Source organism: Erithacus rubecula (assembly GCF_903797595.1).
Source record: "Erithacus rubecula genome assembly, chromosome: 3".
NCBI classification, from domain to species: Eukaryota; Metazoa; Chordata; class Aves; order Passeriformes; family Muscicapidae; genus Erithacus; species Erithacus rubecula.
This window is the reverse complement of record NC_136689.1, coordinates 19,421,384-19,446,553: the sequence shown is the minus strand read 5'-3', so window position 1 is coordinate 19,446,553 and position 25,170 is coordinate 19,421,384. Positions and strand designations below refer to the sequence as shown.

Below are 25,170 nucleotides of genomic sequence, written 5' to 3'. Positions count from 1 at the left end.
AACACATAGTAAGAAAGGGCTAGGGCAACTGAACAGCTATCACTTTATATCAACAATGTTAGATAAATTTTGCAAAGCTTAGACTCACTCTGCTATTTATTCTGCTATGGAATAAACTTGCAATATCAAAAACCTCAAAAATCAAAAGGCAGTGAATGTAAGGGAGTAGTCACATGTTTTTTTTAAACTGTTTTTAATCAGTTCAAGCTCCGACTGAACCCCCTCAGCTTCCAGGAAAGTGTCCTGAATCAGAAGGACACAGGTCTTGGCTCCCTTTCCGAGGGCATTGCTACTACATTGAATCTTCATCTTCAAGAAACTGGGCCCAGGCATCTTTAGAATGTCTTCGACTAGGTGAGTGTCCTAATTCATGAGCACATATTCCTCACTTGTTTTCCTGACTGTGGAAAGCTGAACACGTGTTATGTGTTTTTGTGATTACAAGGATGGTGGAAGTGTTGGACAAGAGAGTTGCACCCCATTATTGCCTTAATTGGGGAAGTAATGGAAAACCTCTGTCTACCAATGGCCCACATTATGTCTCATGTGTGTGGGACTACACATGAGAGGAACTGTGTGGTCTGAAGATCATGAAAGTGGAAAACTTGTACTTTGAGCCTGATAGGAGATAAACAGCTTCATCCACAGCAGTTATTAAGCTTAATGGAATCTCTATCTTTTGTGTTCTTGATCAAAATTCTCCTTTGATTATTGCATTTTTATGCCACTGCAGTGAAGACTGTTTAGTCTGGGTAGTATATGACTGAACTAGGGCTGTTGGGCAGTTTCATTCTCTCAGCTTCCCTCTTTGGGAAAGGTTGAAGAATTGATTATACTGGAGCTCATATATCTGTAGCACTGTTGTTTGTATCAATGATGGCAATGTGAATTATGTGTCTGGTCTCCCACTAGATTATGGAGAGATCTCATTCACTCTCCAGCAGAATTGATTATGTCTTTATCTTCACTGGAAGTGTATATTGACATGTAGTCAATAAAAACCTACCAGGGAAGCCCATGGCAAATGTAGACACCTGGTACTGGGTGAGGAGTTTCTCCATCTCTTTTCTGATACTCAGGTTTGCTCCTGGGTTCTCATGAAGTGGTTTGTTGATAGGACAAGGAGAATGCTTTCCACTGTGAAACTTCTCTAAGAGATTTTTCTTTCCCTTTCTTCCAGGTGCCTCTTTGGTCTCGATTGAGGACTCAGCTGAATCCAGCTTTCTGACCTACAACCTTGAACCACTTGAAGGGAAAACATCAACATTTTGGACAGGAATGTACAGAAATGTGGATGGTACTTTCTCTACTTTTAGCTACTTTTTTTTTTTTTTTTTTTTTTTTTTTTTTTTTTTTTGTAGTGAATAAGTACTGCAAGCTATTTGACATGAGTGTTGAAAATTTTACATTCTACTTCTGTAACAAGGAAGATAAAGCAAGACAGAATAGTCAACAGGCTGCTTTAATTAAATCCTAAATTTGATTGTTAGTTTCACATTAATGCAATTCATATTCAGTTAGGCAGATATTTCTATTATTATAATAGACTTAATAGTACAGTCTTGTCCTGTTCAGGCAAAAAATGCCAGTGTGACTGTCAGTGATAGGATTGCAAAATAGTTCAGGTGACTTGATGTGGGGTTTTCTGGAGTTTTGGAAGATTATCTTTACAACAGCCTACCCAAGCACTTGAATGACAAACTTCTTAGGGATAAGGGAACTTTTCAATTCCATTGCTTGAATCTTAACCAGGAATAGCGAAAATTTTTGATAAAGGGAAGAATTTGAGAGTAGTCATTTATATGGATGATGCATAGAGGAAAACTGAGGTTTACTCATGTGGTCAATTGACACAAAAAGTGTTTCTTAAAGTAATTCCAGAGCAGTGTAGAGCAGCATACTTCTTACAGTGATCATAAATATAAGATCTCTTCAGCTCTTCATTGTAGCTCTAGATAATGATTATAGAAATTTCATCATAACTACATGGCTAAATTTCATACCTCTATGTGTGCATCTAGATTGTATTCAGTTGCCATGTCCTTACACAAAGGGTGTCAGTAATTATACAAAAAAACCAAAACAAATGCAAAATATGTAGAATTTTTTAAAACATCAAAATACAATTTTCATGCTGAGTCTAAGAATTTGCCTGAGTACAACTTAAAGTCACAAGGAGTACATTTATTCTAAATAAATAGTGCTATTAAAGGAAAGAAGGAAAAAAGGAACCGGAAGGAAGAGGCAGAAAGTCTCAAGCATAGCTGAGCAACAATGATCACAAGATTTTGGAAGGAGATCTATAAAAAGGAAAACTGTGTGTGTAAAGCTTGTGGAAAGGAGCAGAAACTGGATAACAAATGAAATAAAATTGGGCCTAGGAAGACTTGAGTGGGCTTTGAAAAGAATAACACAAAACCTTCCTACAAATTACTGAAATAAAGAGCTTTCTGGTGAAGTTATATTTTATCATCACTTATTTCTATAAATGGAATGGAATATTTCTATAAATGCACCATTGCTATGATTTGTGGGAGATTCTTCTTGGAACTGTCTTGCCTTTGCAAGACCATAAGCCAGATTTGTCTGCCATTTCCCAAAATTTGATATTGTATCTTTTGCATAAAAATTTAGAGGCAACATGTTGTGTCAGAAGTAAATAGTTTAGTGGTCTGTCTCCAGAAGTGGTGGCAAGTGAATTTCTCACAAAGACAATAAATATGGGGCATGTGAAGGTGTCAGTATAGAAATTAATATTATATATATTTTTTTTTTCCGTATTCAATGTTTTTTCAATTAGGTCAATGGTTGTGGCTAGACAGCACTGCAGTGAATTTTGTCAACTGGAATGTAGGAGAACCTTCTCCTCAACAAAATGAGCACTGTGTTGAAATGTATGCAGACTCTGGGTATTGGAATAATTTCTATTGCTCTTCCTACAAAGGATATATTTGTAAAAAGCCAAAAGGTAAGTGCTGCATTTATGAATTAGTTTTATGTATGGATTATACTCTGTATGCTAGTATTAGTAGATGGCCATTACACACAATGCATTTCAGCTGGATATTCTGAATTTTTATAAATGCCAAAGGATGCAAATTTCCATGCCAACAAAAACATAAAATGACTCTTATCAGAAAATAGGTGTGGACAGCAGTCAAGTCCTTTAAGAATTGCTTTTAAAAGACTGTTTTCATATCTTAACTGTACCTAGCATATACTCTTGACAAGTTCACACATTTTCTATCGACAGTTGTTGAGAAATCAGAGTGTAAGGACCATTCCCTGCATACAAAAATCTGTCTCATCTATATGCAAGCATGTTCCTCAGGGAGTCCCCTCTGCCCTGCCCATGGAGTAGCCATTGTTAATTTCCCTCTGCCAGTCTTACATGCCTGTGTTTTCTGAGTATGATGTAGTGTTTCTATGAATTGAGTATTTATGATGTGTGAATTATTAGCTTGGGATCTTTTGTCTCTGTGTCCTCCTCTTGGGAAAAGATGAATGAATGAAAAGCAAAGCAAATAGCATAGCTTGAACGTGCTAAGCTGAAGGTGTCCTGAAATAACTGAATGTGCAGATTTGACAGTTGGGACATCTAGTACATTTGTATTCCTAAAAGTCACCATAATAATTTCTTGCAGCATATATTGCAATACCAAAATCTCTTACTTATGCTTCTAAGAAGGTTGAAACGTGTAGCTGCAATATACCCACTTCCTCTACAATACTGGAAACAAGAGAATTTCTGCTATCCTATCTGTAAATTTGTTCTCAAAAAAAAAATTATTCTTACTTACTCAAATGCTTGTAATGATGACTGTATCTTTTTCAGGAAACACTGCAAAATCTCAGTATATCCACCCTTTCAGTCTACTTATCTATCTTTTTGCATTGTCAGTGACAAAAATTCATAGATGTGGGTACTAAGTGTTAAAACAAATCACCACTGTTCCTTTTTGACCATTCAATTACATTATTTGTGCTGCTACTAGCAATCACCCATTTTGATGCTGAGCCATTGCAAAAAGCTGAAGCAGATGAAAGCTAGTTACTTTTTCAAGGATTAGCTTTAGCCAGTCTACCCTACTGATCTGGAATGCCATGGATTCAGCCAAATTCCAGTGTCAATGCAAGGATTATATAGTCACTCACCCTGAAACAGAACACAACCTAGTCCTACACTGTCACAGAAACACAGCTTTTCTTGGCATAATTTTTCAGAACTGTGACAATGCTCCATGAGCAGAATTTAAACAAACCATTAAATAGCTACAGACCAATAAATGGAGCATCAGAAGCAGGGTTTTACTGAGTTGCACTGGCTGTTGCTGGTTATGTTTGCTGTTTTCTGAAGAGACTGAAAACAAAATAATGACTGAAGTCTTCCCATAGAATAGATGCTGTTTTCTGTTTCATTTATTGAGCTAATTTTTACCATAGTAATTTGAGAGTTGTCTAGCAGGTCTATTCCATAAAGTATCTAACTTTATTTCATAAGTGAGGAGTTGCTCAGCCTGGAGAAGAGAAGGCCCTAGAGAGACCTTAGAGCACCTAAAGGGGGCTCATGAGACAGCTGGAAAGGGACTTCACCTGTAGTGACAATACAAGGATGGGAATTCACAACCTCCCTGGGCAGCCTGTGCCAGTCCTCAGTCACCCTCACAGTGAAAAAGTGTTTCCTGATCTTCAGAGGGAATATCTGTGTTGCACAGTGGTACCCACACCCTCTCTACTGTCACTAGGCAGCACGATGGAGAAGGTGCAAGTGGGGACTGGTGAAAATAATTTAAATTCTTGAGCTCACCTTTTTCAGAATGAAACATGATGTATTGATTCAAGATTTAGTAATAAATCTTGAATAAATCACATGGTAAAATAAAGGCCTTTATCTAAAATGATGGCCCATTTAACCAGCAAACCATATTTCATTGTCCAGATGTTAAAATTTAAATGTGCTACAAGCCTTTTAGTTTAGATGTGATACCTGCTAGAACACTGTGAAGTTCATGAGTGATTTCAAGGGTCTATTTAGGTAAGCCATCAAAATCTCTTGGCAAAACAAATTGATTACACTTTTTATGTTTATATAGCAAGTACTGCAAGAATTTGTAATTATATTGAGGATTATGTTTGACCATGTCTATCCTGAGGATGCTGTATATATTTTCCTGTGGTTTAATTCTGATATCTGGATCAATCCTCATGCAGCTTTTTGATATTCCTTATTTTTTGCTAGTTTATGTAAATAACTACATATGAGACCAGAATACACTAGACCATTGTGCTATGCCTTAGGCATATATAATTCTCTATGAACTAAATTCAAGTGTTTTTACACTACATGGTTTTATTAACATATATTTATCTAAGCATAATTATCAGTATGTTCAAAAATATAGAAATAAATAATAAATTATGTATAAATAAATAATAATACAAAAAATATAATAATTTTTTAATGCTTTCAAGTTCCAGCAACTGAAATGCCACCAGCATCTGAAATGCCACCTGCTGAAATGCCTACAATGGGTAAGAATATTGTCTTTCAAGAAGAAAAAACTAGACACTAGTCCCACATTAAGATCATAAACCAAAAAAATTCTATTCTGTATTACGTCTCTTAAATTTTTTGGTATGCCTAAGTACTGTACCTGTTTCCAAGGATGACACTGTTTCCTAGTAATACACATTATACACTATTTGGATGCATCTCCAAATGCAGATTTAAAAAAAAAATAATTTGTGATATAGTATGCAATATTAATGATTTTAAAGCAAGTTATTTTATGTTGCTACATTTTCTTCTCATTATTTTGAAATAAATGAACCCCTTTTTCTTAAAAGATCATGCATTCTAAAGAACTTGTTTCCAGTAATCAGATAAAGAGTATGTAGCATTCTCTTGATCTCTTCCTATTTGTTTTCAGCAATGACAAAAGATGAGAAGGCTTCTACCCTAAATCACAGCAAAACTGGAGTTATAGTTATTGTTGGTGTCATCATCCTAGTTGGGAGTGGCCTTGCAGGATATCTCTTCTACAAAAGAAGAAAGAATTGCTTGCCAACAAATGACAGCTTTGAGAATAATTTATATTTTAATGGTGATGCAGTTCCTGGAATAAGTGACACAAAGGATCTTGTGACCAACATAGAGCAGAATGAACATGCAACACTGTAATGTAACAGAAGGAAATGTAATGTAATATGTAATATTAAATGCAATGTAATAAAATAAAATAAAATGTGCCTTGTTTTATTAAAATTATGCAATTAGAATGAAGCCAAAGGTATTTTCACATGTGCAATTACTGTAATATCCTGTTTCTGTGTGTGTGTAATGTCATACACATAAAGTAACTGCAGTTACTTTATTTTGTAGCCATTATATGAGGTGAAAGATTTCAGGTCTCAGGATTTGATAATAACACTGGTGAATGTGCATATAAGAAAAGTGATAATGTTGACTAATTATTAAATAGAATAGAAATTGATAAAATAAAGTAAAATGTAGATAGATCCACTTGAGGAATGCAGACAAGATTTGACATTTCTGCATTGGATTTATTTCAAACCATGCTATTGAATGGATACTCAGAGCTATTCAGTAAATATCTTCTATTTCTACCATCTTTAAAGTATTCCCATAGACTTATGTACAGGCATAATTACTACAGGGTAAGTCTGAATTTGGGCACATTTGCCCTTTGAACTACGTGGGGGAAAAATACCTTCGTGATATTTCAGTTTCCACGACTTCATACAATACAGAAAAGCAAGAATGCAGTACTTGTAGTTTATGTATCCTAGGACTTCATCAGGTAAAATCTGGAGGCAGACCTCTGGAGTTGAAAAGTGTGGTTGATATTAGCTGCCAGTTTTGGCTGGCCACAAGTGGGTTTGCTGGTGAGAGGGGATGAAGGTCATGGCAAAACTTCCTTCTTATCAGGCAGCAGTTACTGAGGAGAGGGAGGAGAATTGCCTGTGCATGTTCTGAAGGTTTCTAGCAGCAGAAGGTGTCTGCATAGCTGTTATGGTGATCACATGTTGGTACTGCTCTCTGCAGCTTCTCAATAAGTAGCATAGGTTTGTGGGATGTGTGCTGCAAGAACAATTTAGCTTTACCAATGTAATAGTTACTACTGATTTTATTTACTTTCTAAAATGGTTAAATCAGTTACTATTTATGGACATCTTGTATTTCCCAAGGAGTTTATATTCTTAATTTTTGTAGATCCTGTAAAATGTAAATCATGCATGATTCCTTACTTGCATACATATGTTTGCAAGGATTGATTTTGTGGTTTCAGATTTTGCTCTGTGAAATAAAAAATAACTATCTTTGATTTTTAACATAGGTTTGCATTTTATAGTCTCATCTATATAAGACTGTGACATGAAAAGTGAAAAAGATAAAGATAATACCACGGGGGAGACATTCCAGCAAAACTTGTGATCAAGTATTATATTTACCATATTTGCCTGCATCTGTCCCAGGATTATCTGCTTAAATACAAAACAAAAAATGTGAGTTGAGGGATTTAGTAAAAATCTTAAATGACATACATATGTAGGTAAGATGGGAAAATTTGCCCAGGAACTCCTTTTCTCTGGCTCTGCTCTCCCAGCTATTTCCTTGCTGTGTTCCTACTGCTGTTTCCATTTCTAAAGTGCAATTGTTCAAGCCTGTTTTTTCAAGGATCAGTACCTCTAATGTTTTTTTATGCCATCTGATGTGGCTCGTGACAGAAAGCTCTTGACTGACTGATTAATGATGCCAAGTTTCACATTGGTTCAGTTATATGGAGGAGTGGCACCAGGTAGAAATTTAGGTGAAACAGCAATGAAAGGCCAAGAGAGCCTGCCTGGAATCCCAGCCTCAATTGTGCAGGCTGTTGAGCAAACAAACAGGTGCAGTCTCACCTCAGAGAGGCTCAGTCCTCTTCTGGGCCCTGCACAATCTTAAAATGGTATCTGTACATTGAGTTGCTCTTCCAGATAACCTTTATTGAAGTGCACATATGCAAGGTATGGTTGCAAAGAAGATAAAAATAGAGAGGTTGTCTCCTTTCTGGTTCTTTGTCATACTTACAGAGTACATCACTAACAAGTGTCAAGGAGGGAATCCAGATACTGGAGCCTGGATAGTTCTGAGCTCATTCATCCATTTATTTTTCCTGAAATCCAGCAGCATCTCTGAGTTGAAGAGAATTAAAAATGCCATGCTAGTTAATAGCTGGCAGTAGATGTAGGTGTTTCTGTGAAATGCTGTGTCAGTTCTGCTCTCCTGTCCAAACACGTACAGAAAAATAGAGAAGGTTCCAAGTAAGAAGCCCTACTCTGAAGATGGAGTTACTCAGCCTGTTCATTTTAGAAAGAGTTAAAAAGAATTGAAAGATTTTCAGAAGAGGAAATTTTAGCTGCTTGGCTTACAGTACCTCCTATTTTAAGACAATGGGATTGATGCAAATTTCCCATTAAAAAGATTAATATAGAAACAGTAGCATTTACAGCACAGGAAATCATTACAGTTCCATGTCATAACCAGAAAATGAGCATTGATACTTTATACACAAACTCTAAAAGAAAGTTTTGAACAGAAGGTAGAGAAACAAACAAACTTGAACACTCTAAACAGTATGTAATTAATATAAGATCAAATGGAAAGCTTTTACCTAGGAACAGAGATAGATAAAATATGTTTCTCTGTTTGACAGGAAAAAAGAAATAATTTATTGGAAATGGTGTGTGTTTGTATGGACACACTCTAATTTTATATTTTATATACTCTGATCCTTCACCAAATCTTTCAACCATTTTCTACTACTGACTGCTATTCATATTGGGGTTGGTCAGGTGCCTTAGAATCAAACTGTTGCTCTTGGGATCTCTTACTTTGTCTCTCAAGTAGATGATGCTACTTATGGGAAGTCTCAGGCTGTATTTTGCATATATATATATTCACAGAGGAATTGGGTTCTTGTTTTTATGAAATATACTTGCTGTAAACTCAAGGAATATAATTCCTTGAAGAACAAGATGCTGAATTGTATGAACAAGGAACTATGAACAGAAAAGCAAATAAATGTTTTAACTGATCCCTAACAGTTTATACCTATAATCCTCTGATGCTGCCAAGATTTCTTTTATTTGATCAGGTGGTTTAGAAAAATGAAAGAAAAAAAAAATCATTCATTATGTAGCATGATAATAGAAAAATAGAAAGGTTATCAACTTTTTTTTTTTTTTTTTTTTTTTTTTTTTTTAGGCTAGAGTGTTCTTACTGAGGTTTAGAGTATTTTTTCTTGAAAGAAAGAAATGTTTATAGCTTGGAAACTGTGATTGTCCTACATGTGGGGATTCTCCATTGAAATCTTATATTAAGTTATAGAAGGCTAAATGTAAATGATCACAAAATCACTTTCATATTTAATAAAAGTGTTTTTTTGAAAATGAATGTAGGGGAGCACCCAGTTGTACCCAGATGGCCTCATCTATCCATTTCTGTGGGCACCTGAGGAATGACTTGATGGCAATGTTCAATATTGTGTAAGGCTTTCTCTCTTCACATTGCTGTGTTTCTTGATACCCTTGTGTTTAATTCTCGTTTCCCCTTTTCTCTGAAGAAGTTTGGACTTCAGAAGAAAGGTGGTGAATCTGCACACTGTGAGTGTAACTTCCTGCCTGGGAGCAGAGATTGCCAAAGGAACAATGCTGACTCAACACAAACCCCAGCAGCTTTTGTTCCTCGCCACTTTTAAAGTGTCAGGCTGTGCCCTGCCAAATGGCAGATCCTGGAGCACATCTTCACAGTCCTCTGGTTTTCTTTTCTGCTTTGTGGGCTGTGATGCAATCTGTTCAGACAAACACACAAACACTGAGGTAAAGCTGGCTTTAGTATATTTTACTCTTTTCCAGCCTCTTTCAACAGATTATCAATACCAGTCCCTCAGCAACCACTGATCTTTGTTCAGAACAGAACCAATTTTTTTTTCTCTCTTGTAATTGTCCTTGTTGCCCCCTGGTAGATTTGGATGTTCTGAGGTGTTTTATACAGCACAACCACAAGATACATTTGTCTTGCTTCTGAACAAGGAAGGAAGGAAAGTTGGAAAACTGAGGCTGCATGTTCAAGCACCCTGGTGTTGGGGAGTACCAGATTGCTTGACTCCAGACTCAGTGCAGCCATCCTTTCATATGGATCATAACTTACTGACTAATTGGATTCTGCTGCTTTGTCCTGCTTTCTTTCACTTTCCTCAGATCTCAGCATCTTTTTCAGGCTTCCTTCTTTGCATGGCTTTGCTCATGCTGTGTGTGCTTGCCTTGATGTCCCACTGTTCTCCCTCACTGATGTGGCTTTGTTCTACTCTAATTCCCTGCATACATTTTCAGACCCAGTGGGTCGTTCATCTACACCTGAATTAGAGTAATAGAAGCAAAATCTTCATGTGGCTGTCCAGAGCTTTCATTACCCACAGCAGCAGGAATTTTCTGTATATACAATATTGGGGAAGGCATCCCACACCAGACTCTCCTGGAGGTATGGGAATGGAATTTTTCAAAGTCCATGTGCAAAATCTGATACAAAGCTTCCTCCAGAGTCTCTTTTCTCCTCCCTGTGCTCTAAGATTTTTGAGGTCTAACTATCATGGAGAAAGTTTTATCAAAGTAAACATCAGAATTTTATCAGAATGTCCATAGGATGTACACTTTATGGGGTGCAAATTTTCACAGACTAGTGGGTTGAAAAATGAGGCAGTATTCCTCATCAGTTTAGTTTCCCTCATTAGCAATAATTGAAAATCCAGTCTTTTCCAGTTACAGGTTCTCTTCTTCCTAGCATTGTGTTTTCTTTCCCAAATTTCTTCAGCTGTTGCTGTCAGTTGGGTAATTACTCCTGTATATTGTCAAGAATGGAACAAAAGAATAGGTGTTTCCTGAAGAACACAGACCTGACTTTCTACAGCTTTCTTTGCTTTCTGTGGAATTTCAGGCATAAAAAGTTCTAGTTCTGCACTCTGTCTTTTTTCATCATGTATTGATGCAGACAAATCTTTCTCTTTTTTACTTCTATAGTTTATTTCTGCAAATGAGACAATAATCTCACATTTTGGTAAAAATAATGATTCTGAGTTATAAAGAATGTCAGAAAAAAATCCACACTAAAATGTTACCTGTTAGATCTTTAATTCTGTGGCAAACTTTTATACAGTAGAAAAACTAGCTTAGAAAGCAAAGTTTACTCATTAATGTATTATTTCAAAATTACTCATGTGACATGACATAGTTCCTTATTTGAAGCTCAGAACTTCCTTGTATCTGTTGGGTCTTAAAAAGGGTTTGTTAATCCACTCCAGTGCAGTGGGGTTTTCTTGCAAGGCACTGATTTGGTCTTTAGAATCAATACAAGGTGAAGGCAAGAAAGGAGGGAAATATTTGCCATGTCTCTCTACTTGCCCCTGATTTTTCTTCTCTCGATTAGTACATCTCTTCAAATGTCTGGTAAGTCTTTGTCCTCTGCTGAGTGTGGAGGTTTTCAAGTTTTTTAACATGTGTTCTAGTTATCTCCCTTAGTGGGTAGTGAATTTAGATCTAGCCACAGCATATAATTTGAAAATATTTTGTTCAGCTCTGAAGCTTGGTGCTATGTGCATAGGTATTCTCTTTCCTTAGCCCAGGTTTCAACATGGTATATGATTGAAAGAATATGTCAATATGCCAACAGATGTGGCCATAACCTTGGCAGTGCTGGTTCTTTGGAAAGCTGAATGCAGACAAAAGCTGATTTCAGTTTACTCCATCAGAGGCTAGAAGAGCTCAGAACAGAGCAGTGAATTCTCAGCACGCACAGAACTACTGGCTGATGTGTGCTCTGAGTTTCTTGGCAGCTCATATAGATCATAGCATACTGATCAGTGCACATTGAAAACTCCTTTCCAAGCTGAGGGCTTGAGGAAGCTGAGCAGCCCACCTGTCCATTAGATTTCACACCCTCCTGCTGCTGAGAGGGAAAAAAAAATACGCTGTGTGTTTGCCATGGCAAGTTCCCAGCTAGAGAACTCTGTGAGTCCAGTACTGTTGCTGGAATGGCAGCAGGGACCAGCCAATGCACAGTGATCTAATCCACCACAGGACAATTTCTTCTGTGCATGTTCTTGGATGAGACCAAGCCAGCTCTAACCCATCCTCTGCTAACCTTGCCAAGAACCACTGCAGTTGGAGAGCTCTGTCAAGGAAAATATTATCTGGCTTGTTCTGGTCTACAGCCTTTCAGAACAACAGCCCCAAGGCTGTTCAACCATCCCCTATCAGCTTTGGGATGGGAGGGTTATGAAGGCCAGAGAAGTATTCTGAACTTGGAAAGAAACCTTGGGAAAACTCAATGGCACTACTTGGGTGATGTTGCCTGTCACCTAGAAGGGAGCAAAAGGATGCAGGCTGGGCTGCAAAAAGAGTGAAGACTTGGAGCAGGCTTCTTGTTGAAGCTGATCTTAAGAAACAAGCCCCTGATGTGCAGTGCCTCAGATTTCTATTTACAAGTGTAGTTATTTATAGCACTTAGGATATTGGCTTAGTTTAACTGCTCAGAACTGATGATGCTGCAAGTTGTGGCTTCCCTCCTGAGAAACCTACAAATAAAACTATTTGAAAAAATTACTTTCACACAGCTACTAAAAATTTCCAAGATAATTAACCAAAAATGAAAAATACACCACTTTCTTGGTGAGCTGAAAACCACAATGTTGTACTGGTCCAAATATAAAAATTATTTAATTTTGAGTGTATAAACCATTTTTAATATCCCTAAAGCAAAAAGAAAAGATCCTTTTACTTGCAGAATTAAAGCCCATTTAAATATGATTTGGTGGAACTTTGAAGAAATGGTGAAATGTAATGCAATGAAGATAATTTTTGACATGTATTTTGAGACCACTGTGGTTTCAGGAGGGATAAGAAGAAGGGCAATTTCTCTTGAAAGAGCTGTATTTTCAGCTTATGTGTTTTTTCATTTTAAGAATATTTTCTTGAATATCCTTAATACCAATGATTAATCTCCCTTGATATTTTTCTCTATGAACTATATGTACGACTTTTTTTCAGTTTGGTTTGGTTTTAGTTAGTTGGTTGGTTGGTTTTTTTGCTTTTGTTTTGGTGGGGTTTTTTTTGGTAGCAGACTATCATATAGCAACTAACTGACTTCATCTCCTAAGAAACCTCTCCTCAAATATCTTCCTTATCATTTTATTTTATAGGTAGGGGAATATTTTCAATCTATAACGAAGATAACAAGCTCTGTGCCCAAGCTCAGAACTCCAGCTCAGTCATAACCACCACTTGTGATGAGCATGATGGGTTCCAGAAGTTCAGGTGGGTGTCTCCCACGCAGCTGCTGAGCGTGGCACTCAAGCTGTGCCTGGGAGTCCTCGCCAAGGACGAGGACACTCCCGTCACCTTGGAGCCCTGCAACAGGACGAGTGAGCTCCAGTGGTGGGAATGCAGAAATGAGACACTGGCAACCCACGGCAAGGATTTGTTTCTCAACTATGGCAAGGGGAAGGGGAAGAAAATCAGGCTGTCCAAAGCATCCAGCAAAGGGAGCAGGTGGAAAATCCATGGAAGTGCAGACAATGTGTGCTCTCAGCGCTACGAGGGTGAGTGCTGAAATTCCATCTCTATTTCTTGGTGACTTGCCTGCCCCTACCCAAAGCATTCCACTGCCTGCTTGACAGGCAGCAACCATTTTCTTAGAGTGACATCAGCAGAGAAGCTAATTATACATAGGGTTTAGAAATAAAAGGTGAAAATATCTGTATATTTTTCAGCAGGTATAGCTGCATACATCTCTGCATAACTTGTAAAGTGAAATTCTTTCAAGTGATAGAATAAAATGACAAAAACCCATAATAAACATAAGGAAGAATGGGAAATCTGTTTGTACAGCAACTGAAAAAATAAATCTGTTTTAAAATATGTTTTATCAATTTGTAGAAGACATCAATGTGTTATGTTTAGTTTTTATTATTGCTTTTATTTGCTTTGACCACTAATGATCTCTAAGAAGTGAATTTCTAGTTTAGATAGACGTAATCCACCATTAACATTATTTATGTAGTGTTTCCCAGGCCTAGTAAAAACAAAAGGTAGAAAAGAACAAAAGGAAAAATGGTGCATAACAGTTTAGGATGCAATTTTTTATCATCCTGGTAAAGGACCCCTAGAGAGTAAGATCTCCTTTTCTGTCAGTTTTATGGCTCTTGGGCTATGTAGAGGGGACATTCAGGATCAAGTCATTAATCTCCTTTCTGTTGTGACACTGGTATGCTGGGAATTTAAATAACAATAGGACAAAATTTTGTTGCATAATACAGCTGTTGCACAGGAATGAAGTCTGTCATAATTTTGTACAGACAGCAGCAAATTAGACTGAAGAATGATGGAAGGGTCACTTCCTAGCAGAGTGCCTGCAAATTTAAGATATAGCTTCCTCTCATGAAGAACTAATAAAAATATTGTGATTCCTCCTTTCCAAGTTTTTTCAACCATGTAGGGGAAAAAAACCGATAATGTATCTAAGGAGAGAAATATGAGAAGCTGAGTCACAGGGACCTTTGACACAGTAGTTCAGAATGACAAAGTTAAACAAAAATTAATTTGAGGCTCAATTAAGTGTTTCAGAGTCTCACTTCTGAGTATTTTGCCATAGTCATATCTGATTGGCACAATAACCTTTTAGAGGTTTTGGGTGGCAAAGTACTGGTATGTTGAGCCCTGCATGACTCATCTTTATCATGGAAATCTGGCTGAGTGTCACTGTAGTGAGCATCTGGTGCCAGCTGACTGTTGAGTATTGCTCTCTGCTTTTCTCCACAGAAATCTACACACTGGGAGGAAATGCCTTTGGTGCACCCTGTGTGTTCCCTTTTAAGCACCAGGGGAAATGGTATGCTGAGTGCATCCCTTGGAGGAATGATGCAGACTTTCTCTGGTGTGCAACTTCTTCAGATTTTGATAAAGACCACTTGTTTGGATACTGCCCACTAAAAGGTAACTTAATTAGAGAAATCTCAGGAAAGCTGTTAAGCAAGTGTCATCCATTATCATGGTCAAAATGTTCTTGGGATGTGGAAGTAGCATTGGACAGTGAGCTGAATTCTGGCTTGCCTGGTTCACTGCTGAGCTGTGCAGGAAGGAAATGAGGATCTGCTCCTCGCTCTCACTGTCCTACAGTGTCCCCAGGACTGGTACTGGCAGGGAGTACTCTGAGGGAGCTGACTGGGACTGGTGGATAAAGGAAGAGGAAACCCCTAGGACAGGGTTTCAAGGCAAAAGGAAGTGCAGTGGGTGAAGAAGGTGAGAGGGGTCAGGAGACTGTGGTGTGTTGTAGGATGGAGGGGAGAACAGGAGGGCTTTAGAGGAGGGAAGGGTGCAGGACACAGGCAGTGACCTCCACCTGCCTTCAGTGCTCCACACAAATTCCCTGCCCCTTCATCCCCACTTCACATGAGATTGTGTGGAAACATTATTTCTGTATTATTGGGTGGTCTGGAAGAGCATGAGAGGGATCTGAAGGTAAGAAATGGGTGTGGAGACCAAAACTTCTGTATGGTGAAGAGAGAAGTACTTGTAGAGGTAGAATATATCAGTGAGTGGATTAATGTGGACTGCAATGTGAGAGAAGTAGATGAGTTGCATAAATAAAGGGAAGATGATCAATGTAGAAAGATTAGATTTGTAAGGATAAATAATTCCTTATGCAATTGAAATATTTTTAATATTTGAATATTTGAATGGACAAACTGCATTTATGTGAGGCAAAAGGTATGTGAAAGTTATCAAACTACACAGATATATAATTTTAGTCTGGAGAAAATATTTTATTTTCTGGGTTAGCAAACATGATTATCTTGTTAAATTGCTGGTATCATCTTTTATAGACACCACCCACAGTAACTTTTGGAAAAAAAATCCAGTGACAGAAACACGCTATCAGATAAACTCAGAGTCACTTTTGACGTGGCACCAAGCAAGAAAAAGCTGCCAGCAGCAGGATGCAGAATTATTAAGTATCACAGATCTTCGTGAAGAAATGTATTTATTAGGTAAAGTAAAAATACCCTAAAATATATTTTTAAAAATGCATTGTATAAAATGTAACTCAGATCTAAGGTTTTAACATGGATACTAATATTTATCTCATAAAAATAGGTCTCAGTGACATTCTTAAAAGAGTTGTCCCTTTCTCACAAAAACCCATATTAAAATGATGGAAATCATCTAACTTATACTAAAAAAATACCCCTCACGCTTAAAAATATTATTTCCAGTTTTATTAAATAACTTAAAAAATCAGAGGCATTTAATAATCTGTTTGTTTTGGCCATTTAGGGCTCACCAGTGACCTGGGCATCAATACAAAACTCTGGATTGGTCTCTATGATGCACTTGACAGTGGCTGGAAGTGGACTGGGGGAAGACCTTTCAGATATCTCAACTGGGCTCCAGGTAAGTGCACTTTTTTTAAATGATGATCAACATCTGGGCTGAAACTTCCTCCCCTGCTCTCTTCTCCTCTCCCCTCCCCACCACAGTGACACTCCCTTGTGATTTGGGATTTATCCCTTTAAGAATCATATCCCAGTGACTTTGCTGCTGTATAGCACATTCCATCCCATGAAGAGGTGAAAAGTTTCGCTGTTAACAGAAGGATTCTGTTGCTCTTTTTTAAAGGAAATCCTTCTGTGGAAACTGGAAAAATATGTGGGACCTTCCAAGGTAGGAATGGCAAATGGGAAAACCAGCTGTGTGATCGGAAACTGGGATATATCTGCCAAAAGAGAAACACCTCCCTGGATTCTTTCACCATCCCCTCAGGTACACTGGTCAAAAACTAAGTTTTTACAGTCAATGAGAAATATTGTGAGGATGTCACTTATGAAAAGGCAACATATTGTCAAAACAAAAGGCTGACACTTGTTGACCTAGGTGGGTGAAATGTGAGAAGACTTTAATTTTCAGGCTAATTTTAAAGAGGATGTCTAAATGTTGTTTATAATTTGGAAAAGAGCCCGGGGTACCAAAGAGAGCAGGATTAGGTATTTAGCCATCTTATCCAGATTATGAAATACAATAAATATCCTCCTCTCTGATATATAATCTAAACCTATGTCCTGCTAAAAGATATGAGCTAGAGTTCATGCTCCCCTGCTCTCTGTGACCTTTTTGTTCTATTCTGAAAGGAAAAAAATCAGACTGTACCTCTGGAACATTTCCCCTGTTGAGTTCCCTTTGTACGTGAGGCAGATTAGGTCTTAGCTATGTGAAGAAACAGGCATGCATTTAACTGGGAATTCCCATGCAACTAACTTCACAGTACCTCCCTCCCCCTAATATATATGAGTAGAGAAGATTCTATAGCTCAGGGGATGCATGACACATGAATATCCTGTACTTTCTGATTGTATCCAGGCAGTTCACTTAGAAAAGTCTCTGACCCTGCTAACCTTCAAACCATGTCTGGATGTTGCTTAGGGGAATGCAATTTGTCCAGGTCCAAACCATGTCCAGGGATGATCAGACAAAGCAGCTGACCACACACCAATTCTGGGCACACATCCCCCCCTCTTCAGTTTGCTCTGTAGGTGCAGAGCATGGGAACTTTCCAAACAATGGGAGGTGGGCTGGCCATACTGAATTCATACCCAGAAATAAGTGTTGAACAAGGTGTGAGGTGTTTCTGTGCAGCTAGAATTTCTGGTATAATATGGCTCTATCTGGGCTCTCTGATATATTATTTGGGCTGTGTAGGAGCCTCCAGCTTGCTCCTGGTGTTTCCAAGGAAAAAAAAATATTAAAAGGTACAAAATTCACCAAGATAGAGTTCCTGAGTAGGAAAAAAGGCTCTTTTCTGTAGAACTTGGCTGTACCCAGAGCCTCACTGAGAGGGATTTAATGTGGAGTTGTGCCCTGTAGATTTACCAAATTCTTTAGTAATTACTTAGTCCTGTAAAATAGTTTTTTGGGAGCTCCTAGCACAAATAGGATGGAAAAAATTTGGCTTTTCTTCCACTACATGCTTCAATATTTCAAATTTATATCAGCGCGGGTAATTTTCTTTTTGATGCAAATAAAACACTGAATAAAATATCTCATTTATGAAATATTTTTAGGTGATTCAAAGCATATCAAATGCCCCAGAGAATGGGTGCCATATGCAGGTCATTGCTACAGAATTTATAGGACATCAAAAATATGGAAAGAAGCCCAGTCTTCCTGTAGAAAAGAAGATGGAGAGCTGGCAAGCATTCATAATATTGAAGAGTACAGTTTTACAGTGTCACAGCTTGGGTACAGTGAGTATTCCTAAAAATCACTTTTTCTTCTTTTTTTTTTTTTTTTTTTTTTTTTTTTTTTTTTTTTTAATCTGGGATGATACTGTTGTTATTATTCATTTAATCATTGTAACCATGGTCTTATTTTTTTTTTAAGTTCCTCTGTCAAAAGTGGATGTGAGATGTAATTATTCCTTTATAAGATCTATCCATACCTACAATTAACTTTGTGTTCTCAGAGCCAGAAGACGAGCTCTGGATTGGTCTAAATGACTTCAGGGTTCAAATGTACTTTGAGTGGAGTGATGGCACACCTGTGACTTATACCAAATGGCACCATGGAGAGCCAACCCACACTTGGAATAAGGCAGACTGCATCCTTATGAAGGGACAGGTAAAAATGCCTTCCCCACTCTCATACTTTCTTGTTCTTTTGTCTCCTAAAATGAAAAAATTAATAATAATAATAATAAAAAAAGGATTCTGGTTTTAAAAATATTAAAAGTATTTATGGACTTGATTTAATTTGGGATATCTTAGTGTGGAAGGATACAGAGCTAGGAAGCTCTGTGATGCACCAGAAGCAGTGCACTTCATGACTGAAACAATTCTCATCTGAAATTGGCTGAAATCACTCATCATCCACACAGAATATAACTGATCATAGAAGAACAGATTATTGGGGCATGCACTTTCTCATTTTTTTCTCTAAAACTACTAAAATATATGGGGTTTAGAGTTACTCTGGAGGCACAAAACCAGATTTTATTTTGTTTTCTACTCATTGTAAAAAAATGTGTAATGTTGTGGGAAAAGCCATACACAAGACATTATTTCATATTTTTTGTGTTTGGTTTATCCAGCATTTCCTTGCCATAGTCATAATAGATACTATGTTGGTGAGAATATAGTGGACCCCAATGTTTCTTTCCTACACTCATCAGTCCCTGATCTTTAATTCATTCATTCTCACATCTCTGAGGAAATTACTGTATGTATTTGGGAGTCTTGGGGGAAAAAAACAAGGTAAAGAAGGGAGCTGAAACAGTCTCAGGCATAGGAAGACAGAAGAGTTTTTTCTGAGGATGGATATTCCTGGTGGATCTGAATTGTCTCTAGCTTTCACTTCTCTTTGTGATTTCTTCTTACAATACTTAGGATGGCTCCTGGGTTGACAGTGCTTGTGACATGAAATTTGGCTACATCTGTAAAAGGAAACCCTTGGCTGAAGAAGCAGGGGAAGCTGAAGTTACTTACCCAGGCTGCCAGAAAGTAAGTTTAAAACAAAAGCAGCAAAAAGTGATTGTGTATTGCTTTCACTCCCATGGTAGTAACTGTGACAGAAACAAATTATTTTGACTGTTCCTGGTGGAGCCTAGAAAACTGTTAATTTCATACGAATTGATATTGTAGAGTGATAGGGAAACTTTTGCTTTATTTAATTGTAATGTAGATTGACTTATTTTTTATTCCAAGTGTAGTTCACTCAGCTCTCTCCTGCTGCAGAACTGGTCACTGCACCCACAAAAACCACTTTGCAGAGCAACCTTTTCAGGGTGTAACACACATGCCAAGGGTTACCCACCTCCTCAGTTCTGTCAGTCTGCCAGGAATTGGGAATCAATATTCCAGGGATCAGGAATATTTGAGCTGACTGTTTTGCAGATTGCAGCAACTACTTGTGCAATGAGAGTGCAGAGCAAGCTTTACACAGGGAGCTGCAAGGTGGCTGTGACTGTGGCTGCCAGCCCCATGACATAACCACGTATCAGGGCATGAGACACAGAGTTATGGTCACAAAAATTATGTTTGATTATCCTGCTAGTTCCTTTCGTGGCCTTTGGGATCAGTTTTGATTGGGGTGTGGTACTAGTGTGGCTTTTGAAGTGCACAAAGCTGTGCAAGCTGACAGCCTCTCTGCACATCTCTGCTTCTACTGACAGGGCTGGATAAAGCATGGCTTTTACTGTTACTCCTTGGTGCAGCTGCCAACAACATTTGCAGGAGCAAAGAAAGTTTGTGAAGAAAACAAAGGTTACCTGGCTACTGTAAGAGACAGGTATGGAAACACAGTTCTTGTCTTCTAATGTGTGTAGCAGGATGGAAACGCTGAACAGAAATTTCTCCACACTTAGCAGTTATTCATAATGTCTACATAGTGTGACAACACTCTTTCCTAAGAAAATTTCAGGTACAGTTGATGAAGTACTGCATAATACATCAGGGGCTTTTATGTCATCAATACAAACATATTTTTATATTGCTACTACACCCTTACACTGTTGTTGCCTCTGGGAATTAAAAAACTGGGTCACCTGCATAACAACCCCAAGCTGACAGGTTATTTTAAAATTTTTTGAACTAAAAATAAACAGATAAACATGGAACTATTTATTTCTCTTGGATTCAAGCCTTTTTTTCTTTCTTTGTAACATCCATATCTGGAAGAATTTTAGAATAAAAGTCGATTTTTTTTTTTTTTTTTTTGGCCACAGTAACAAGATTTAAAGATCTAGACCTTATCATAAAGATCAGTAAAACATTGTAGCTCTTATTTATACAGAATGAGGATTATATACACATTAACTTAAGTATTGTTTGGCTTGTGCTCATTACACAGTGTAAAAGGTGAATAGAATCATCCTAAATTCTAGATATCATTTACATTAGCAAAATGTAAGGGAAAATTTATTCTGCATGATAATTAGAACTATAGAAATAAGATAATTACTCTTGCTTCATTTGACACGTATTGAAAAATCACCTTAATTTCACCAGATTTGTTACCATGAACTGTTTGATAAACAAATAAATTCTGATAAAATGTGATACAACAGATTGGTCCTTACTCTTTACAGGTATGAACAAGCTTTTCTGACCTCCATAATTGGATTCAAACCAGAAAAATACTTCTGGATTGGTCTTTCAGATGTGGAAGAACACGGAACATTCAGGTGGGCCAGTGGAGATCCTGTCACCTTCACCCACTGGAATGTGGGAATGCCTGGTGAGTGCCATGGGGCCATGGAGCTCCTGCTCTGGGCAATGACCAAGTGAAGGTTTGAAAGCCAAAAAAGTGGTTGAGAAATTCTTCTGGCATAAAGTAGCAGAAAGGATAATGCTAATTTCTACTTGTGCTGAAGGGAGAGATCAGGGATTGTGATGACTCCTCCTAGAAGATCACTTGGGACTGCACCTGCCTGCTGGTATCATTAGGTTTTTGTTGTTTTATGGGTATTTTTAAGTAACTCCTAGAATAATGTAAAAGGAACTTAAATTAAAAAAATCTTTTAATGATTTAATAGGAATGCATATGAGCTATTGTGAGCCACTGGTGTCCAAATACAGCAGGAACAGGTTACTCTTAAATTAGCAGCAGATATTTTGAGAGTAGTCATCAATAAAGTTTAACAACTTTCTGTTTCATGAAGGAGAGGAGTCGGGCTGTGTGGCCATGGCAACAGGAAGTTCAGCTGGATTATGGGATATTTTGGACTGTGAAGAAACAAACACTTTTCTCTGCAAGCACCTGGTGGAGGGAATCACTCCCCCTCCTCCTCCTCCAACCACATCCCCTGTCCTGTTTTGCCCAGAGGGATGGCAGTCTATTTCTCAGAGCAGCTTCTGCTTCAAAGTAGGTATTTCATTTCTGAATGCAAATGTTTGCCTTTTAAATAGGAATATATTTTGTTTATGCATGGAAGGTGGATTTTACCTTGCCTGCTTGACAAACAGTAGCATGTCTGCAGCCATCCCCAAGTGGTTTGGCTGGGAAATGCTGGAAAAAGCTGTGTGAATGGAACTGAAGTTTGGAGCCACAGGAACTCTGAGATGATAGGAAAAGCAATAATCAAATTTAATTAACAACCACAGGTCGAATGGTTGAACAATTAATTAGTCAGTAATAGAACGAGACCAAAATTTCAGAAGAAAGATAAAACCCCATATTTGTGTTTCTAAATATCTGTAATACCCAACACAGTGTTTAATTGCCCACTTTCTATAGATTTTCCAGGGAGGAAGGGAAAAAATGCAAACATGGTTTGAAGCAAGAGATTTTTGCAGAGCCATTGGAGGAGATCTTGCATGTATCCACAGTGAAGAAGAGCAAAAACTGATTACTAGACTGTAAGTATCTGCAAAGTCTATCATTTAAATATAAGAAGAAATAGAATTTAAAACAGCCTGTCTAAAAGGCATAAAGGATTTCTGGTGATCAATTTCTACTTTACAAAGGTAAAAAAAGGGTAAAAAGAGGTGAGCAAAAGGTTTTCTTGACACACCTCTGGGAAGGTGGTGCCATGCACTAAAACTTGCCCAAACATAAACAAAATTGAGAGAAGTATCATCAAAATTGGCTTTAATTTAAGTTAATTCAAAGAGAAAAACCAGATCTTTTTACTTCATTTGTAGCTGATCAGTAGATAAAATAGTCTTGATTGAAAAAAATATTTTGTGCTGGTTTCCTGCCTTAAGTAAGGGGTAAAATTGGAAGACTATGAAAAGCTTGACCTATTGATGTGCTTGTATAAATGTTTAAATCAAGTCCATGAGTGCAGGCAGGCTGAATTTCAATACCTAAGCTACTTAGTGGAACCAAGACCTTTAAATATATTTTCATTTAATTCAGTTTTTGTGGACTTAAGGCATTTGTGATCCTTCCCATAAAGTTCTCTGTTTCACTGCTTCCTGGCATGTGCAGTTCCAGGCTGTTTTTCCCTACATGACAACTGAATGATTTCTTTATGTGATTGTCTCAAATTATACTCATATTGTAATGCTATACATTCCCCTTCTGTGTTTCATGCTGTGTCTGATTCTCTCTATTTGTAATCATTCAGAGAGAGAGGTTACATTCACTATTCTTACTGGATGGGTTTAAGTGCCTTGGACTCTGATGCTGGATTTACATGGAGTGATGGCTCACCAGTGAGTAAATAATTTGTTGTTCCAGCTTTTTGACTTTTTATTTTTTTAATGTCTCTCTTGGCAGACAGCTCTCATTACTCCTATATAAAATGCAAATGACCTTAAGTCACTTACTACCTGATTGCTCTGTAGAAATTAGCCTTAAATCTTCTGATAGTTCATAGTTACAGATAAAAATACAACATCTACAGTAGTGAAAGGTGATGAAGTCTAGCTCCTGATTTAATCAAGTCTGATTGTGCTGATCTCTGTATTCCCATTTCTCATATGCTGCAAGAAATAATTCTGCACATTTGCACCAGCTTGACTTTGCTGCCCTCATTATCATAAGTAGATCAAGATCTGCCAGCCCAAAGCCATATGGCAGCACCAATGGATAAATAACCCAGAAATCAGAGAATATATTTCTTTTTAGAGCTGGAGAGGAGAACATCAACTTTCCTGTTAACAAATGGGGCAAGAACTTTCTGGTTTACTAACATGGCTTATAAATACACAGATGAATTATTATGCTATTCAAGTGTCATGCACTTCTCCTTAAAAGTTTGGCATTAAAGAACAAGCTGGACCCTGTAATCAAATGAAATACATTCTTGAACAGAATGATACAAGACAATGGTTTCCTTTTAAAAGGAAAATAGTAACAAAGTTGTGTTTCCAATACAGGTAAATTTTGAGAAATGGTCACATGGAGAACCAAACAATTACGATGGGAATGAGAAATGTGGTGTCTTTACTGGGTATCTCAATATGAACTGGAATGATTTATTTTGTGAACACATGCTGGATTTTGTTTGCCAAATTAAAAAAGGTAAGATAACTTTCTGCCTTTAATGACTTTTAGAGGTAGATAAGAGCATCCTTCCCGGGTCAGATCACACTCTCTGCATGTATTAGAGACAGCTGTCCATCAATCACAATAAAACAGTTTATACATACATTTTTTCAGTAAAGGCAGTTGAAAACTATTAATTAATCCATGAAATACACAGGCAGGTTTGTAAAGTTGTATACAGTACGTTGGGGAAGAGAAACATAACAGCCTAAAGTTGGGCATTGTTGCTGTAAGCTTAACCAATGTTCTGTAAGCTTAATCTAATATACTGTTTGATGAATGCAGGACCTTTTTTCAGATACTCTGAGAAATTCTGTGACAAAAATAAGCAACCCTTATGAGTAACCCTTAATATTATCACTTGGAATTGAAATGTTAACTTTTGCGTAAATATAATTGAGAGAGAGCTGAGAAACATAATACACTCAAATATTGATTTATGTTGCAGGAACCTCACTGAAACCAGAGCCTAATTCTACATTCAGTAAGTCTTGTGCTTCCAATGAAAAAAAAAATTAATTAGCAAGTAATGAAGTTAATTTCTATTATAGGCTAATTAATGTTTTAACTTGCAGATTATGAATATGATGCTGGTGAAGATGACTGGATAACATATAAGCACAAGCAATACTACTTCAGCAAGGATGCAATGTCTATGGAAAGAGCCAGAGGCTTTTGCAAGAAGAATGGTGGTGACCTTGTTGTCATTGAGAGTGAAACTGAAAAAAATTTTCTTTGGAAATACGTAAGAAACAAGTTTGCTTGAAAAATGCACCATTTTGCTCTGAACTGAGGCACATTTTTTCAGCTGGTTCATGAAATATTAGGAAGTGGTCCCCATCATAAAAAACCCCTCAGTTCCACCTTTCATCCTTTCCTTGGCTTATCTACTTAGAAGCTTTATTATAATAATTATTTTAATGACTTGCTATGCATAGACAAATTCTTAGCTTCCTTTCAGGAATGCTCTCAGGGTGCAACTTTCAAAGACTTTGCTCTGTTAAAGTGAAAGCTGCAATTACTAATTATAGGTTTTTTTCTAACTCATTCTTTTCACTGAATTAAAAAAAGACT

At 37.4% G+C, this 25,170-nt stretch overlaps 2 protein-coding genes across 2 annotated transcripts in view; both read left to right on the top strand.

Annotated features, from left to right (window-relative positions):
* Positions 1 to 7,357, top strand: part of LOC306800366 (macrophage mannose receptor 1-like) — a 50,775-nt gene extending 43,418 nt beyond the window's left edge. Inside the window, exons 26-30 of the mRNA XM_079302410.1 lie at positions 202 to 354; positions 1,181 to 1,297; positions 2,801 to 2,968; positions 5,473 to 5,532; positions 5,931 to 7,357. Coding sequence (XP_079158536.1) covers positions 202 to 354; positions 1,181 to 1,297; positions 2,801 to 2,968; positions 5,473 to 5,532; positions 5,931 to 6,181 — 749 coding nt within the window. The 3' untranslated portion in view covers positions 6,182 to 7,357. The remainder of the gene's footprint in view (positions 1 to 201; positions 355 to 1,180; positions 1,298 to 2,800; positions 2,969 to 5,472; positions 5,533 to 5,930) is intronic.
* Positions 7,358 to 11,323: 3,966 nt separating this feature from the next.
* LOC306800367 (macrophage mannose receptor 1-like) overlaps positions 11,324 to 25,170 on the top strand; it is a 29,623-nt gene continuing 15,776 nt past the window's right edge. Inside the window, exons 1-17 of the mRNA XM_079302411.1 lie at positions 11,324 to 11,505; positions 13,257 to 13,655; positions 14,875 to 15,048; positions 15,939 to 16,103; positions 16,390 to 16,506; positions 16,732 to 16,875; positions 18,171 to 18,353; positions 18,572 to 18,726; positions 19,491 to 19,604; positions 20,276 to 20,391; positions 21,191 to 21,339; positions 21,764 to 21,966; positions 22,339 to 22,460; positions 23,174 to 23,261; positions 23,928 to 24,072; positions 24,545 to 24,580; positions 24,672 to 24,841. Coding sequence (XP_079158537.1) covers positions 11,445 to 11,505; positions 13,257 to 13,655; positions 14,875 to 15,048; positions 15,939 to 16,103; positions 16,390 to 16,506; positions 16,732 to 16,875; positions 18,171 to 18,353; positions 18,572 to 18,726; positions 19,491 to 19,604; positions 20,276 to 20,391; positions 21,191 to 21,339; positions 21,764 to 21,966; positions 22,339 to 22,460; positions 23,174 to 23,261; positions 23,928 to 24,072; positions 24,545 to 24,580; positions 24,672 to 24,841 — 2,541 coding nt within the window. The 5' untranslated portion in view covers positions 11,324 to 11,444. The remainder of the gene's footprint in view (positions 11,506 to 13,256; positions 13,656 to 14,874; positions 15,049 to 15,938; positions 16,104 to 16,389; positions 16,507 to 16,731; positions 16,876 to 18,170; positions 18,354 to 18,571; positions 18,727 to 19,490; positions 19,605 to 20,275; positions 20,392 to 21,190; positions 21,340 to 21,763; positions 21,967 to 22,338; positions 22,461 to 23,173; positions 23,262 to 23,927; positions 24,073 to 24,544; positions 24,581 to 24,671; positions 24,842 to 25,170) is intronic.